Genomic DNA, 13576 nt, shown 5'->3' on the forward strand with positions numbered 1-13576 from the left:
ACACTCTACACATATTTCCTAAATCATAGAACTCAATTTACAAATAGTAAAAATATAGGATTTTAAGTTATAATTTTTTTAAAAGACAAGATTTTATATACAATTTTCTCTTATTTTAATAAAATAAAAAAATAAATTAAATAAGCAAATTTTTACATTTTAAATAACATATTGATCTAGTAAAATTCGAACTTCAGATCTTCCCTCTGATAAAATTCAAACGCAGTCTCAGCTATACTCCTGAAAGTGGCCAGAGTCACAGAGGAGACGACAACGCCGTGAATTCAGCAAACCTGGAAACAATCGGACACTACGCTGAAATATATCGTAGCACAAAAGGTAGCAAGCAGCAAGCAATGCTTTCGATAGCTCAACAGTACAAAAAAGTACCCTCAAATATTGTTGGATTATTGTTTTACTTTATGACCCCATCTAATATCCCTGACCATCCCTCTATGGCTCTGTACCGGTCCTACTCATTATATATATTCTCGTTACCCAAAGCATATCACTCTATCAGTCATCAATAAAGTTAACAGCATCACCTTCCAAGATACTTCTCGCGCAGGGCCGTAGCTCTGATTCGACCGGACTCGTTCAACGTACGTACGCACGTCCTACTCCAATTAAGCTCGTCCTGCGTGTTGCGCTGCACTGATCGAGACGTCGCCTTTCTCGCGGGAAGCTGTCGCGAAATCTCCCCCCTCGACCGAGTCCGAGCCTCAGGATCCGAGACTGCGACGCCTCCATGCATGCACGACGTACCGAGCTGGACGAACCACCGAGTACTGCTCACTATACCGGAAATGCTTGCGTCCTTCGTGATATACATCCTCTCCAAGAAGAGGACAATCTTCAACAATAATTGACAGAGGTGTAATATGGAGAACACCATTCTTTCTTTTTATTCCCTTATTTTTTATGCTTACTCGTATCGGACACATAGGATGCGAGAGATACTCCAAAACTCGGATTAAGTAGTACTACGGCCAATCATACGCAGATCAATAGGTCCACCCACGTGCTATTTTTTTGGAGCTTTTAATAGGATCTCAGACGCCCACTCTCCTCCCCTAATTGCTTGGAATCCTCGTCGTTCTAACCTCTTGCTTCACTTGCGATGGGATGGCTGACACATCTCAACCATCTAATACTTCCAAACTAAATAAATAAATAAATACCGTTAAAGAAAGTATAACGTAGGTTGTTAGACCTAAAACTTATCCTTGCCAAAGAAAAAAGAAAGTATATATAGGCTGTACCAACTTCTTATTTTTCCGATATAGGGAGAAGGTTATTAAATGATATTAATTGACATGTTTTGAAGGAAAGAAAAAAAAAAGAGATTAATAAGAAAGTAATTATCATTAAGCTATTATATTGCTAATAGATTGTTGGATCTCACTAATCAGAACAAAGTTTATAGGTTCGATTCTCTAATGTAGTGATATTTGATTTTATTATAGTGATATTTGATTTTATTATTATTATTATTATTAGAGCATTCTATACGTATAACCCTTTGTTTAACCTATTATTGATGTATGGACTAGGACTCTTAATCTAGTGAAGCTGATAAGCAAATCTATGCCTATATCCTTTAAAACTACTTAAATCTATATACATTGCCTAAAGAAAAACGGAGATAACGAGACATTAAATATGTTTGTCTGAGAGCATATGGGAGCTATATCCTAGAACGGAGCAGCTATCTCAGCGAATGGTTACGTACAGTAGTGTACTGTCAAATAGTGACAGCAGATTCCCCGCCTTGTCTTGCACACATGCATAAATCCGCTTTAATTGGGCTTGCAGAGAACTACCAAACCATTAGCTATCAGTTTCCATTTGGATTTCCAAAGCCTCTCTACTCACTCACCATGGAAGAACTCATCTCCCACTCTTCCTCCTGCTCTCCTTCTCCTCCTCCTTTCTTCTCATTCCCTTCCACTCCAACGCCGCCGCCATCTGACCTACAACACCGCCTCCAGTGCCTTCTCAGCTCCCGCCCCGAGTGGTGGGCGTACGCCATCTTCTGGCGCCCTTCTTCCAACGACGTCGACTCCTCGGGCCGCGCGCTCCTCTCTTGGGGTTGCGGCCACTTTCGCGGCTCGCGGGATGCTGACGCGCCGATTGTCGAGAGGTCTAAATTTATCATCTTCGATCTTCAAAACATTTAAGTTTACAGACTTTATATATTCCGAGCTCTCGCGCTAAAAGCATTATATTTCCAACAGGATGCTGCCCCGGGGCGGGCCCAAGGACTTGGACCAAGCTGACCACGTCATCGACGGCTGCGGCGTCACCGACGTCGAGTGGTTCTACGTCGTGTCCCTGAGCCGGTCATTCCCGACCGGGGACATGGCGGTCGTACCCACGAGTGCGTTCGGGACGATGACGCCTGTCTGGCTCGCGGGCACGCAAGCCTTGCAGGCAAGTGGTTGCTCGCGCGCCCGCGAGGCTCAGATGCACGGTCTCGAGACTCTGGTTTGCATCCCGACCACCGAGGGCGTGCTCGAGCTCGGGTCGTCCGACCTGATCCCCGAGAACTGGAACCTGATCCAACAAGCAAGGGCAGTCCTCGCCCCGTCGGGCCTTCCAACAGCAAGAAAAGAACTCTTCTCCTCGTCACTCGACTCCGAGCACTCCGACTCGGACGCCGGCCGGATCAAGAAGCGCCGTAAGAAAGCGGGAGGGAGCCGAGACGTGCCGGTGAACCACGTCGAGGCCGAGCGGCAGCGGCGGGAGAAGCTGAACCATCGGTTCTACGCGCTCCGATCGGTGGTCCCGAACGTGTCGAGGATGGACAAAGCGTCGTTGCTCGCCGACGCCGTGTCCTACATCAAGGAGCTCAAAGCCAGAGTGGCGGAGTTGGAGGAGGAGGTCAAGAAAGGTAAGAAAGGAAACACAGTGTGGAATGCTACAACAACTACTACTACTATTAGTACTAGTCATACTTCCTCAGTCGACGAAGAGAAAGGAGATGTGGTATTAGAATTAGACGTTAGGGAGGTGGGTGCCGAGGAGGCAATGATAAGGTTGCACTCTGAGAACTTGGCTCATGCGACGGCGAGGCTGATGGTTGCGTTGAGAGAGCTGGAGGTGAAAGTGCAAAGCGCAAGCATGACAAACTTGAAGGAAGTAATGGTGCAAGATGTGTTAGTGTTGCTGCCCAAGGAGTTGCAAGGTGAGGATGGACTCAAGGCTGCTCTGTTCCCAAGACTCGAGGATTAGTCAATTTAGACATAAGAAGGGAAGAAGAGTTAACTAAAGCTGCTCTTTAATTAAAATTTCTTAGGAATAAGTAGGTAGTGAGTTTAAATGATCGCTTGTTGGTGTCCTGCTTGTAGAGATCAAAGTTAATTAGCATGTAATAAAAGCTGAGAGAAATGATATCGTCTGTCACACTTGGTGATCAAAGCAAAAACACATCTTAATCCGAATTTTTATTTATAATTCATATTCATATAATTTACGGATATTGATAGGAGAAGCGATGCTTGCATCGCCATCAAGTAGTTTGTTCGCAACGATGACATTAGTAGCCTCTGTTGGATGGAATGCATCCCAAAAGACGTACTTACTACGATCTTGGCAGAGAACAGAGCTCGAGTTGGCATCATCTCCTCTAAAGCAAAGAAATGGAGGGAAGCTGCCACCGCAACAGGGATCATTTGCATTTCCAAACCCTGAAAATTTTGACTTTTCTAATCATATAATTTGCTTAATTAACACCAATGTTCATCACAATTAGGAGAAGCAAGAGGAGAAAATTGAAAAATGTACCGTATCGATGATAGTTTGTTATTACTTCTGTTACAATGTCAAAGGAGTTTGCGTGAATAAACACGCTTTCTGGTCCAAACTCCTCGTTTAGCTTGTTAATCCTCCTGCTTAATTTCATATTGTAGCCTTTGACTATTCTATTCGCGACCGGATAGCAACTTTTTAGTACCAAGTAAAGAGCACGAACATATGGAATACACCCAAGAGGTCCTACGTCCACAACGACGAACTTCCTGGCTCCTAGCTCATGTAGATGCTTAACATAGAAATCAAATAATAAAAGATCAATGTCATCAGTAGCAAAATAAAATTTAAATCACAGAGAGTGGCAAGTGCTCGAGAGAATTCCTACCTTAAGATGTAAAGTTAAGTTGGAGATCATGAGATCTTGAAGAGTAGATGGATTCAACTTGTCTCTTGCAATGAAAGGTATGGAGGGCTCAAGGAAGTCCAAGATGTCATTTGACCCAGCTGTTATGGAGAAGACTGCTCTCTTCAAGAACTCAATTGTAGCATTCTCGCCCATCAATTCGATCATTTGAGCTCTGGTCTCTTCGAAGTACTTGATCTGCTGGCTTAGAGATACTCGCCCAAGCTACTCAAGAATCACTTGCAATTAGAAGGACAGCAATTGCCAGGAATCACGATGAGATCGAGATATATAGCATAAGTAAATCCACATCAATTACGTACAAATAAAGAACCGGTCTCGTCCAAGATACCGGAAGAACCAGAAGCGTAGTTAATCCCAGTTAGTGTCATGTTGACACTAGCATCTGGAGCTAAGTAAGGTGGAGGAAAGGACCTATCCCCTAAAGCTTGACCTGAGAGCTTAGAACATCAAAGATTGGTTACTGGCATTCCGATATAACCCAACATTTTGAAAGATCATCTCGATAAATATACTACCTATGATGTCCGAAATTGTTCTGCCGTTAGTGAATCTCCCGGTCGGCCGGCCACCGGAAGGTGCGAAATCGATCCCGTAAGGTGGCGAGTCTGCTTTGGAGAGGGTGAAGATGTAGTCATTGTTCCCTGCATCTACAAGAGAGTCTCCAAATACGAAGGTAGCGTAAGGGAGTGATGAAGGCAGCTGAAGAGAGAACACCATTAATACAATTAGCAAATGAGAAGGGGATAAAGATTCAAACATGGCCATCTGATGGATGTGGGAACCGATCGAGTGGAGCATTCGCTTGACTACTCTGGTTTTATATCATCGTGGATTTGGTAGAATTAGTACACTGACGTACTTGGCCGGGTGCATGCTGGTTGCATGAGCTATGAAGGGAAGTTGCTTATCTTGACAAGGTCATGTTGTTGAACGGTTCCAGGAGGGCTGGAGAAAGTACACAGCTTGAGGTCTTCCAATGTGAACATAAGAGCTTAAACAGAGCATCTTTAAATTATATTGGAAAAGTACAGATGTTAAGTGATCAAAATTTTGACCTTGTTCCATGTAGGGTTATCAAAATAATCAAAGCCAGCTCGATCAAGTTTTTTGAAATGAGTCAAATTTAAATTTGACTCCGTTTCAAATTGAGCTTGAGCATATATATATATATATATATATATATATATATATATATATATATATATATATATATCATAAATAATAAATAAATTTCCGTACACGGTTAATTTCCTTTTTATTAAATGTAGACCACCTAAGATTTGATTCAAGATTGATGCTTGATTCGAATAATTCAAGTTTGAATTATGTTTTAATTGGAATAGGCTAGAATCAGCTCATGAAACGCTGGAAACAGGCTCAAATTGAATCTAATCAGTTCAAACTTAATACTTCAATTCAAGCTTGGAACTAATTTCAACCATGCTAGAACACAGCTGGGCTCGATTACATCACTAGTTCTATATAACATCTCTACAAGGTGATTAGCTAATTACTAACTCTGGTCAAATTAAAATATGGGGATATATACCACATTATATTATTCTGTACGTGTACTCCTCGGCCAAACCAGTGATACTAGATATAGATACATATAATGTCAGTAAGTAATCTCAAAAAGGAAGTGGTTGTATCCATTGCTTCTATACTCCAGTATTTCCATTTCCTTCCCAACAACGTGTAAAGCACGTGCCTCCACTGTTGGCTAGGCAAGTGTTGGCCAGGGAGTTCAACAACTACCTACTCCACCCTGTCAAACAAAAGATTTTAATGTACTCATCAGTCGATCTCTTTTTCCCCACATCTCTAACGAAGCTTATTTCTTATATAGCCTAAGTCTTCTCTTCCCGACCCTCCCCCTAATTGCCTTTCCACTAGTTGGTTGTATGGTGGGTTACAATAAACACCCACTCACTTGGAGATCAGCATCGGTAGCAGCATCGATAACCAAACATTACGATGGGAGTGAGATCGGGGTTTGTGTTCACAGGAAGAGTAGTAAACGATGTCATAAGCTTCATAGTGTTCACATTCCTGGACCTCTCGGATGTGCTGCTGTGCTTTGTATACAAGTTTGTGGATTATGTAATTGAGGCCGAGTGGAAGCCGTGCTACTGCTCGTCGTCGTCGCCCTCCTTCTCCCCTAAGGACGTGATAACCAACGGGGGGAAGATCCTCGTGTCGGAGAACGGTGGGTCGTCGAAGGTGGTCTCTCTCTCTTCTAGCAATAAACTTCACTTGGAGGAGATCTCCGATACGCTCTACTCGCGACCGTCTCTCGTCTCCGACCTCTCGCGCTCTGCCGTCGACGGCCTTCGCAAGCTCAAGCTATTTCGCTGTCGGTTGACCACGACGACGACGTTTACGATCAACTCCACCATTGTTCAAATGCTCCATGGGAAAATTCACGGCCACGGGAGCAGCCCACCATCCCCTCGCTGGTCTGACTGTGGTTGTAAAGCCTGCAATTCCAGCTCTCCAGAAACCCTCTTTGTTCGAGCCCAGTGTCCAAAAGGTAATTCCGCTGTACAAAATGAGATATACGCATGCAGTCTTATTCACATTTCTTAAAAGATTTGATCTTTTTACTAGACGGAAGAGCTACGGAGGAGGACGTGTTGTTCATCCACGGGTTTATTTCGTCATCGCAGTTTTGGACGGAAACGGTGTTCCCGAACCTGAGCGAGGAGACGAAGGCGCGGCACCGGCTATTCGCGGTGGACTTGCTCGGCTTCGGCCGGAGCCCGAAGCCGAACGATTCGTTGTACACGCTTAGGGAGCATGTAGAGATGATCGAACGGTCCGTGTTGGAGCAGTACAAGGTGAAATCCTTCCACATCGTTGCGCATTCACTTGGAACCATCCTTGCTCTCGCTCTCGCCGTCAAGTATCCCGCCGCCGTCAAGTCCCTCACCCTTCTCGCACCGGTAAAGAGTTAAACCATTTATTTATATACACATATTAATTAATGGCAAATGTCTGATTCTTATTCTGATTCTTATTTATTTTTTAGCCGTATTTTCCGGTGGCGAAGGGGGAGTGCGGGACGCAGTATGTGCTGCGGAAGGTGGCGCCGAGAAGGGTGTGGCCGGTGATCGCTCTGGGTGCCTCCGTGGCGTGCTGGTATGAGCACTTGGGGAGGACGGTGTGTTTGGTGTTATGCAAGCACCACCGGATCTGGGAGCTCGCCTTCAAGTTGGTTACCTTCAACAGGTCGTTAGTTATATCTAAGCCCATCATCTCATATTTACTTATTTATTCGAAACAAAAATCTCACTAAAAAGAAACATACGTTAACGTTAACGTCAACTCTCTCTCTCTCTCTCTCTCTCTCTCTCTCTCTCTCTCTCTCTCTCTCTCTCTCTCTCTCTCTTATTCAATACCTACATCACGAGCAAAATGTTCTATTTCTTTAACTCTATGTGCGGTCTCGGCAAGAGTCAAAGGATTGGTCGATCTGGTCGCACCAACTAATGACCTAATTAAGGCAAAGGAAGTTATAGAACTCAAACCGGAGAAATAACGTATAGCCAGCGAGACCTAGTAGAGTCCTTGTCCTAACTCCTAATAAGAGATCTTATGGCTGGTGATCTACCAGGAGTATAGCAACAAAGGGTTGTTCACCAGTCTCGCATGTCCACCAAAGAGGGTGCCAATCATACTTTTCTTTCATGTAATTATCCAAAGTAGAGCATATTGAAATAATTATTGATAAATTCTCTAATATACATTCTTAAATGACAGGGTCAGGACATACTTGATGGATGGCTTCTTCTGCCATACACACAATGCATCATGGCATACACTCCATAACATCATCTGTGGTAGCGCTGGGAAGATCGATCACTACCTTGACATTGTGCGAGACCAGCTTAAGTGTGATGTCACGGTGTACCACGGAAGGGATGACGACCTCCTCCCCATCCATTGCAGCTACGCTGTCGGATCTAAAATCCCTCGAGCACGTGTCAGGATCGTAGACAACAAGGACCACGTCACCATCCTCGTTGGTCGCCAAAAGGCGTTCGCTAGAGAGCTCGAGAAGATCTGGAAGAGCACAAATTGCTGAGGTGTGGTAAAAGAAAAGGAAAATAACAATTAATGCACAATGAATGTAAGAGAAGAACAAATTATGGAACAATGTGAAGGTTGGACCATTTTTATTTTCATTTTGTTTTCGTTTTTCAAATTTTATAATTTGAACATAAACTTGACAATTACCTACAGCTGTGTCTGTGTTTGATGTCGTTGTTAATGTTATCATTCTTCTCCTGTAAGACCTTCTTAAGAATAATAAAGAATCACCTTCTTAAGGACTATTTTAATCATTAATAATATTATGGAAGATGTTATGGCAATTTTTTTGGTTATGGTATAGCCATGCCGGTAGCACGAAGCCGGGTTGAAAAATTAAATTTGAAACCTGGAACGTTTGAATATGATCTAATTTCATATTAATTTTGAGAAAAAAAAATTAAGGGGCATAATTCAGATACAGTGGACATACCGGGTCCAAAACCGATCCGATATAACACCGTATCGCGAACCGACAAACCGAGCGGTCCGATTAAAAAATCGAAATCACGACGTAGTACTGACGGATCCGATCCCGAAATCGATTCCCCCCCCTCTCCCCTCCTCGCGTGAGTAAGGGCGTTGTCTCCGTCTTGTAGAACAACTTAAGCTGGCCAGGTGGATCTTGAAGCGCTTGTTCCGGGCCAGAGCAAATCGGCGTAGGCCGGCCCCCGGCAACCTAGGGCTACCCCTGGCCTCCACCAACATGGATTGCTGCCGCCGCGCCAATCCCTTTATCCTCTGCTCCAGCCTCAAGGTCCTTGGCTACGCCATGGTCTTCCTCGTCGCGGCCATTGCCGCCGCCTCCTACTACGCCGTCGTCATCGTCGCCTGGGGCCCGCGCCTCTTCAGCGGCGGCCTCGTTTCCGTCCTCGCCTTCGCCATCGTCATCGTCTTCCACATCCTGGTACCTGGGATTTTATTCTCTTTAATCCAAATTGCTACCTTTGGTTTCGGCATGGATCTAGAGAGTCTAGATCTCCGAAGTCTACGATTATATTATCTCTTACTAAAAGATGGGGAAGAAATTGCAGAGATCAAATTTTACGACATGTAGATGCTTAAATTTTTGAGCCTTTCCCTTCACCCGGCCATCTTATGAAAAAAAAAAAACGAGAATAAAAATGTAGACCCTTCAATCGTAAAATCTACACATCATATCCCATATATGGGTGGTGATTTGGATCCTTCTCAAGTCTTGTTAAATGTCAATGTTGTATAATAATCTCTAGTGATGCTAATGTACAGGACGATTGAACTTTTGTTGTACTTCTTACAAATATTTCTCGAAACTAAAGCTTTTGTGCAAATCGATTTAATTGTTAAGATTGTGAAGCCTTCTATAATTTCTGGAGTTTTAAATGGTAGTAAACCCTAAGGCCCTTTGGTTGGTAAGAAAAATATAAAAGTTTCTCTATCCTTCATGTTAATCATCTTGTATTTTTAATAGTAAATTTCCTTAATGGCTTCAAAATATATATTTATCTTGTAGTTGTCATTGTTAACTAGACTATGTTTGATTCAGGTTTGTTTCGAATTCTTCAGGGATATTGTTTCTTCTGCAGCTTGCTCTGATAATATGGACGTACTTAATGGTACTCTTTCGTGATCCTGGATCTGTTCCTGAAAACTGGAGATCTAATGTTGAAGAGGGGAGTCCCGGAAATGCCAGTTCTACCACTTTTGCTAGTTATGTTGCTATTGAAACCGGGGATCCTGCATCGCCCACTTCAAATGAGCTTGAAAGAAGACCAGCTATAAGATATTGTACGCGATGTCAAAACAACAAACCCCCACGTTGCCATCATTGTTCTATCTGTAAGCTGGCACCCTGCTGTCACCTGAACTAAATTCTTGTGCAATGAATCTTGTTCTTAGTATTCTAACTGCACAATTCTATTATAACTGACTTCTTGAATGATAGGTTTCCTTTATCCACATCATGTCTTGGAGATATACTTGAATCCTTCGTAAGCTCTAGTTCCCATAGTACAGGGAGTGGTTTCTCTGGCTGAATAAGCATCAAGTGTCAGTGGAATTACATTATTTGTAAATGTGGTTTTGTTTGCTCTGTTGATCAGTGTTTTTAGTGCTAAAATAGAAATCAGATGTCAGTATCATAGTACATAAATTAGTAAGATTCATTTAATCATATAAAACAAGCTTGATCATTCAACTAGCAAGCAGTTGGAATCAACAGGGAAATCATAAAATGGTTGTAGTAACTTGTAACCATGTTGGTGCAAAAAGTCTTGGACAAAGGTGATTACGATAAGTAACCATGATACGTCTTTCAATATCTATGTTCTTTTGTTGAGGGTAACTCATGGAAAATATGTAGCATACAACCACATTTTTTATCTGAAATATATAAAACAACAATTATTTGCCAAGAAGGTAATCTTCCAGGCATCTACATCTCTTTACTTGATTATTCATTTATTTTTATCTTTAGTCTGTTATCTGCTGCAAACTTATACATACCTTGTGTGGTAGTCCTGTTTAGTTTCATATTTTCCTTCCATCTTACTTTGCAGGTGAGAGATGTGTGCTTAAGATGGACCATCATTGTGTATGGGTTGTCAATTGCGTAGGAGCACGCAACTATAAGTTCTTTCTTCTTTTTCTGGTACTTTGTAACCCCAATCTGCTAGCCTATCAACTCAGATAGTTCCTTTGGTTCCTTGATTTTGATCATTACTTGTCTTCATGTACTAGCAACAAGTTCAAGATTAGAATCAGAATTTGTAAGTTTTGGGATGATCTGAAAGCATTGTGCTTTAACACTAAGAAAGTAGCCCAGAGGATAACTAATTTTCATTTGTCTTTACATAAAAGTGACATATCTTAGACTATCATTGTCGCTTGTGTACTGAGAACCAAATCTTGATCTGTGGTATGTCCTTCATTTGTTTGACTTGTTAGGATTGTAAGGTAAAGGCCTAAAGGGGTTGAGGTTTATATCATAGAGTTTTGGGCTTCTGGACCCATCCATAATGCCCAATAAAAAGCCTACCAGGAAAAGTCATTTGAAGTTTTTGAATACATATTGACTATGAGACTTGGTAGATTATTTGTCAAGGCCAGCCTGTTGTGCCTAGGATTAGCCTTAGGAGTTTTCAAACTTATTTTGACCTTTGTCTTGTCCTGGTGTGGAATCAATAAGAAGGAAAACCAAGGGATATCTAAATCTTTATTTCTTGGTTGGTATGTTTGGCCTGCTTATGGCAATTAAACTCTATATTTGATTATTTTCCTTCTTTTAGGTGTTGTACATATTAACTGTTAGACAATGTAGAACATCTACTTGTGAACTGCTTGCTGGCTTGCTGCTAACATTTTTGATGATTTTTAATAGATTTCAGCCTGTCTCATTCTTCTGAATGTAAATGAGAAACTGACTTCTTTTTTTTCAGCTGTATACTTTCCTTGAGACAGTGTTGGACACTCTTGCATTGCTTCCACATTTTGTCCAGTTCTTTGGAGATGCAAGAAGACATTCTGTCTCACCTGGCAATCTTGCTATTACATTTCTTGCTTTTGGTGAGCCTTATCGTAAAATTGTTGATATTTTATCCTTAAAAGTATTTGCAACAGTATAACTTCAACCGGCATTTCTTTGGTGCAGTTCTTAATTTAGCTTTTGCCCTAAGCCTTCTCTGTTTCCTGGTTATGCATACGTCACTTGTGTTGAGTAATACAACTTCTATAGAGGTAATAATTATACATGAAATTTATCATCATTACGTGTTTCCGTTTATTAACTTTTTTGAAGCTATACTGTATTAAATTCTTTCTGAGTTTCTGCTTTAACTCAGCTAAGCCAAAAAAAAAATCCTACTTATCGTAACTCTCTTCCTTAATAATAAATGAAACCTATTTTAGGTTTACGAGAAGAAGAAAAGAGTGCCGTGGAAGTATGATGTGGGGAGGAGGAGGAACTTTGAACAGGTGATATTTTTTCTAAGACCTCATTTTTTGTCAATTTGGCTTACACTTCTTTTCTAAATTTTTTTTTATGAGTTAATTGCACTTTATCTCTTATGGTTTGGTTTAATTCTATAAAAATCATGCACTTTTAACTTAAGCATTTACTTCCTCTGTAATCTTAATTAAAGTGCAATTGTTATTTTTTTTTTTATATTGGTTCAAATATAGGTTGAATTTGAAGATTTCCATTATAGAGAAAGTTGCGGAGGATTAAATAAGCTTAACACATTTAAAATAATACTGATTGAATTTTAGATGACATAAATATGATAAAAACATACATATATTTAATATGTTTATTATATCTTATTATTTCAAATATGATCAATATTATTTTATATGTGTTGAAAAACTTATTTAATCCTATACAATTCTAATGGAGATCTTTAAAATCGATCTCTAGTTTAATCAAATATAATGAAAAAATCAATAATTGCACTTTACTTGATACCGCAAAGGTTAAGTACTTAAGTTAAAAGTTATATATGAGATTTGTGAAATTAAGCCAAACTATAAAGAGGTAAAATGCAATTTTCTTTTTTTATATATATGCTCATCTTTTTAGAAAAGTGAGACTTGACCCAGTTATATTTATTCAGGAATTTTTTATTTGTGTTGTTCAGGTATTTGGTACGAAAAAGCTGCTATGGTTTCTACCATTGTTCTCTGCCGATGATTTAGAAAATTTGCCTGCACTTCAAGGCCTGGATTTCCCTACTCGATCAGATGTTGAGGTATGAGGTATGGTTCATTCCAATCCATCTCCAATGCCTAACTGGTTGTCCATGGGTTCGTGTGTATTCAAATGAATCCAATTGGATTTAGATTAATAGTATGTTATATGATTTGTTATCTCTATAGAACCATTTGATTGTATTTGGGGAAACTACTAGTAGAAGTTCAATATGCTTTTCTTTCTGTGCACTATATTTCATGGATCATCAAAACCAAATAAGTGGAAAAAAAAAATTCAACTTATCTTACATCACCAATTTCAAAGAACGTGAATTAGATAGCTATAATGTTCTTGCCGTGGAGATCTCTTTGTTGATAGTTTACCAGTTGGGCTTCTCAGAAGGTGCTACTTTCAGGATAATCCCATGCATTTTTAGTTTTTACCACCATTTTGCACTCTCTGTTTTATATATTTGCAATTCTCTCCATAAACTAGATAATTGTATGCAATGTCCTACTGAGGAAGGCCACAAAAAGCAAGCTGCCTTACAAGCAGATCATTATCATGAAAGGCTTCCGACCAAAATACGAATTAAGGTAATGCTTGGATGCTCTTCTGGTGACAGTAATTGAAACTGA

General features: G+C 40.8%; 4 protein-coding genes across 4 annotated transcripts; 3 read left to right on the forward strand and 1 right to left on the reverse strand.

Annotated features, from left to right (window-relative positions):
* The first annotated feature begins 1826 nt into the window (after positions 1-1826).
* Positions 1827-3383, forward strand: LOC140763305 (transcription factor bHLH14-like). Its single transcript, XM_073101431.1, has 2 exons — positions 1827-2143; positions 2238-3383. The coding sequence occupies exons 1-2, from the start codon at positions 1881-1883 to the stop codon at positions 3232-3234; spliced, it is 1260 nt and encodes a 419-aa protein (XP_072957532.1). The 5' UTR covers positions 1827-1880; the 3' UTR covers positions 3235-3383.
* Positions 3384-3434: 51 nt separating this feature from the next.
* LOC140763306 (GDSL esterase/lipase At5g41890) lies at positions 3435-4941 on the reverse strand. Its single transcript, XM_073101432.1, has 5 exons — positions 4696-4941; positions 4480-4610; positions 4139-4381; positions 3787-4042; positions 3435-3689 (listed from the first exon to the last, which is right to left on the reverse strand). Exons 1-5 carry the CDS (start codon positions 4937-4939, stop codon positions 3451-3453), a joined length of 1113 nt encoding a protein of 370 aa, XP_072957533.1. The 5' UTR covers positions 4940-4941; the 3' UTR covers positions 3435-3450.
* Positions 4942-6071: 1130 nt separating this feature from the next.
* LOC140763427 (probable lysophospholipase BODYGUARD 3) lies at positions 6072-8511 on the forward strand. Its single transcript, XM_073101618.1, has 4 exons — positions 6072-6713; positions 6791-7125; positions 7212-7411; positions 7943-8511. Exons 1-4 carry the CDS (start codon positions 6158-6160, stop codon positions 8265-8267), a joined length of 1416 nt encoding a protein of 471 aa, XP_072957719.1. The 5' UTR covers positions 6072-6157; the 3' UTR covers positions 8268-8511.
* A 277-nt stretch (positions 8512-8788) lies between these two features.
* LOC140763882 (probable protein S-acyltransferase 12) lies at positions 8789-13089 on the forward strand. The gene is made up of 7 exons (XM_073102257.1): positions 8789-9179; positions 9838-10090; positions 10810-10901; positions 11689-11815; positions 11901-11986; positions 12158-12223; positions 12886-13089. Exons 1-7 carry the CDS (start codon positions 8979-8981, stop codon positions 13000-13002), a joined length of 942 nt encoding a protein of 313 aa, XP_072958358.1. The 5' UTR covers positions 8789-8978; the 3' UTR covers positions 13003-13089.
* The last annotated feature ends 487 nt before the right edge of the window (positions 13090-13576 follow it).

The sequence above is a fragment of the Typha angustifolia genome, chromosome 7 (assembly GCF_048772165.1).
Source record: "Typha angustifolia cultivar Huaian chromosome 7, ASM4877216v1, whole genome shotgun sequence".
Taxonomy (NCBI): domain Eukaryota; kingdom Viridiplantae; phylum Streptophyta; class Magnoliopsida; order Poales; family Typhaceae; genus Typha; species Typha angustifolia.